Genomic DNA, 1800 nt, shown 5'->3' on the forward strand with positions numbered 1-1800 from the left:
ATTTGAAACAGAAAAAAAATTAACTTTGAAACTGACGACAAGATGTTTCAAATATATATATGTATAAATATATAATTTTTTTCAGTTTCAAAATAGTTTTATTTTGAACAAAAGTTGTGACCTTTAGCTCCATATAACGGGGCCCGTCTCTGCCGAGGAGACTCTGACCTCCTTCCTCCTGCAGATGAAGGAGAGGATGAAGGAGGAGGCGTGGAACATCCACTTCTCCGAGTACGGCCGAGGAGTCTGCATGTACAGAACCTCCAGAACCAGAGACCTGGTTCTGAACGGGTTACCGGAGAGCCTGCGAGGGGAGCTGTGGCTGCTGTTCTCCGGTCAGTTTTTTAACCCTTTCATCCACCCGAGGTTGGTTCTTCCCTCCTGTCCTTACCGGCCGTCTCTTCCTCTGCGTGTCCAGGTGCTCAGAACCAGCTGGCGTCCCACCCTGGGTACTACGGCGACCTGGTGGAGCAGGCCATGGGGCTGTGCTCGCTGGCCACGGATGAGATCGAGCGCGACCTGCACCGCTCCATGCCTGAGCACCGGGCCTTCCAGAACGAGACGGGGATCGCCGCTCTGCGTCGCGTCCTCACCGCCTACGCACACCGAAATCCGGGGATCGGGTACTGCCAGGTCAGGCCCAGGACCGGGTGAACCACCAGAACCCGGTCCAGTTTCTGATGGACGATGAGGTTTTATTTCTCTAACACAGATGTGTTGTTCCTCCAGGCCATGAACATCGTCACCTCCGTCCTGCTGCTCTACTGCACCGAGGAGCAGGCCTTCTGGCTCCTGGTGGCCCTCTGTGAGCGCATGCTGCCCGACTACTACAACACCAGGGTCGTAGGTCAGTACCACCGGTCCACCAGGACCGGGGTTTGTAACAGGACCAGGTTCTGTAGCAAAGACCACCCAGGATCCTGAGGTGGGTAGAGGACCAACAGTTAGTACTCAAGTTAAAGTAGCAGTACTTCAACGTACTTTTACCCAAGTAAAAGTAAAAATCCATTCAAGAAAGACTCGAGAGTAAAACAGCATTTGGTAAAAAGGTTAATCGAGCACCGAGTAACTGATCAAGAGATCAATCACTTAATGTTTAAAAATGACATCATCAGTGAGCAAAATATAAAGTTATGGAAATGTTGGTATTTTAAAGATCAAAATAAAAATAATTCATATACATAACATATTCCGGCAAAATAAATTATTTTCCAAATTCAGTTTCTTTCAAAATAAAATTTATGGAACAAACAAGAACTGCAGGTGTGTTTGGTGAAAATAAGTTTGTTCTTCATTCAGCGAAGGTTCTCACAGTGGGTAGTTYCCAGAAAGTAGCGATACTTTGTAATAAAATTACTCAAGTAAAAAGTACAGCATGGTAAAAATACTCCTAAAAGTGTATTATTTCCAGCCAGTCGATCAAAGATGAGCCTTACTGGTGGTTAACATGTCTTTTCTTTTAACCTTTGCAGCATGTTTCCATCCTTCAACCAACATAAGAACTAAAGCAACAAAATAAAAAAGGAAACTACAATGTTGTTCTAACATTTCCAAAATTTTCTGAAAGGACATTAGCATGTACTGTTCTTATTGTARCATCTTCATTAAACATATATTTACCTTGTTCCTCTCTATGGGATAAATCTTGTGTCAGCAGGAACTGAATTTGAATCACTCAGATTGAATCTGAATGTGCAGAATTTGAAATTGAATGAATTGGTTTGAAAATAAATTTCACTAAACTGAAACTGAATTTAAAGTTTTGAATCTGAATTAATTTGCTTTGAAACTGAATTTTGG

At 43.4% G+C, this 1800-nt stretch overlaps 1 protein-coding gene across 1 annotated transcript in view; it reads left to right on the top strand.

The window, feature by feature from the left end:
* tbc1d9b (TBC1 domain family member 9b) overlaps positions 1–1800 on the top strand; it is a gene marked incomplete in the record, with an annotated part of 17785 nt that overhangs the window by 7042 nt on the left and 8943 nt on the right. Inside the window, 3 exon segments of the mRNA XM_014029536.1 lie at positions 185–335; positions 419–633; positions 730–847. Of these exon segments, the coding sequence (XP_013884990.1) occupies positions 185–335; positions 419–633; positions 730–847 (484 nt within the window).

This window comes from Austrofundulus limnaeus, unplaced genomic scaffold (assembly GCF_001266775.1).
Source record: "Austrofundulus limnaeus strain Quisiro unplaced genomic scaffold, Austrofundulus_limnaeus-1.0 Scaffold919, whole genome shotgun sequence".
Lineage (NCBI taxonomy): Eukaryota > Metazoa > Chordata > Actinopteri > Cyprinodontiformes > Rivulidae > Austrofundulus > Austrofundulus limnaeus.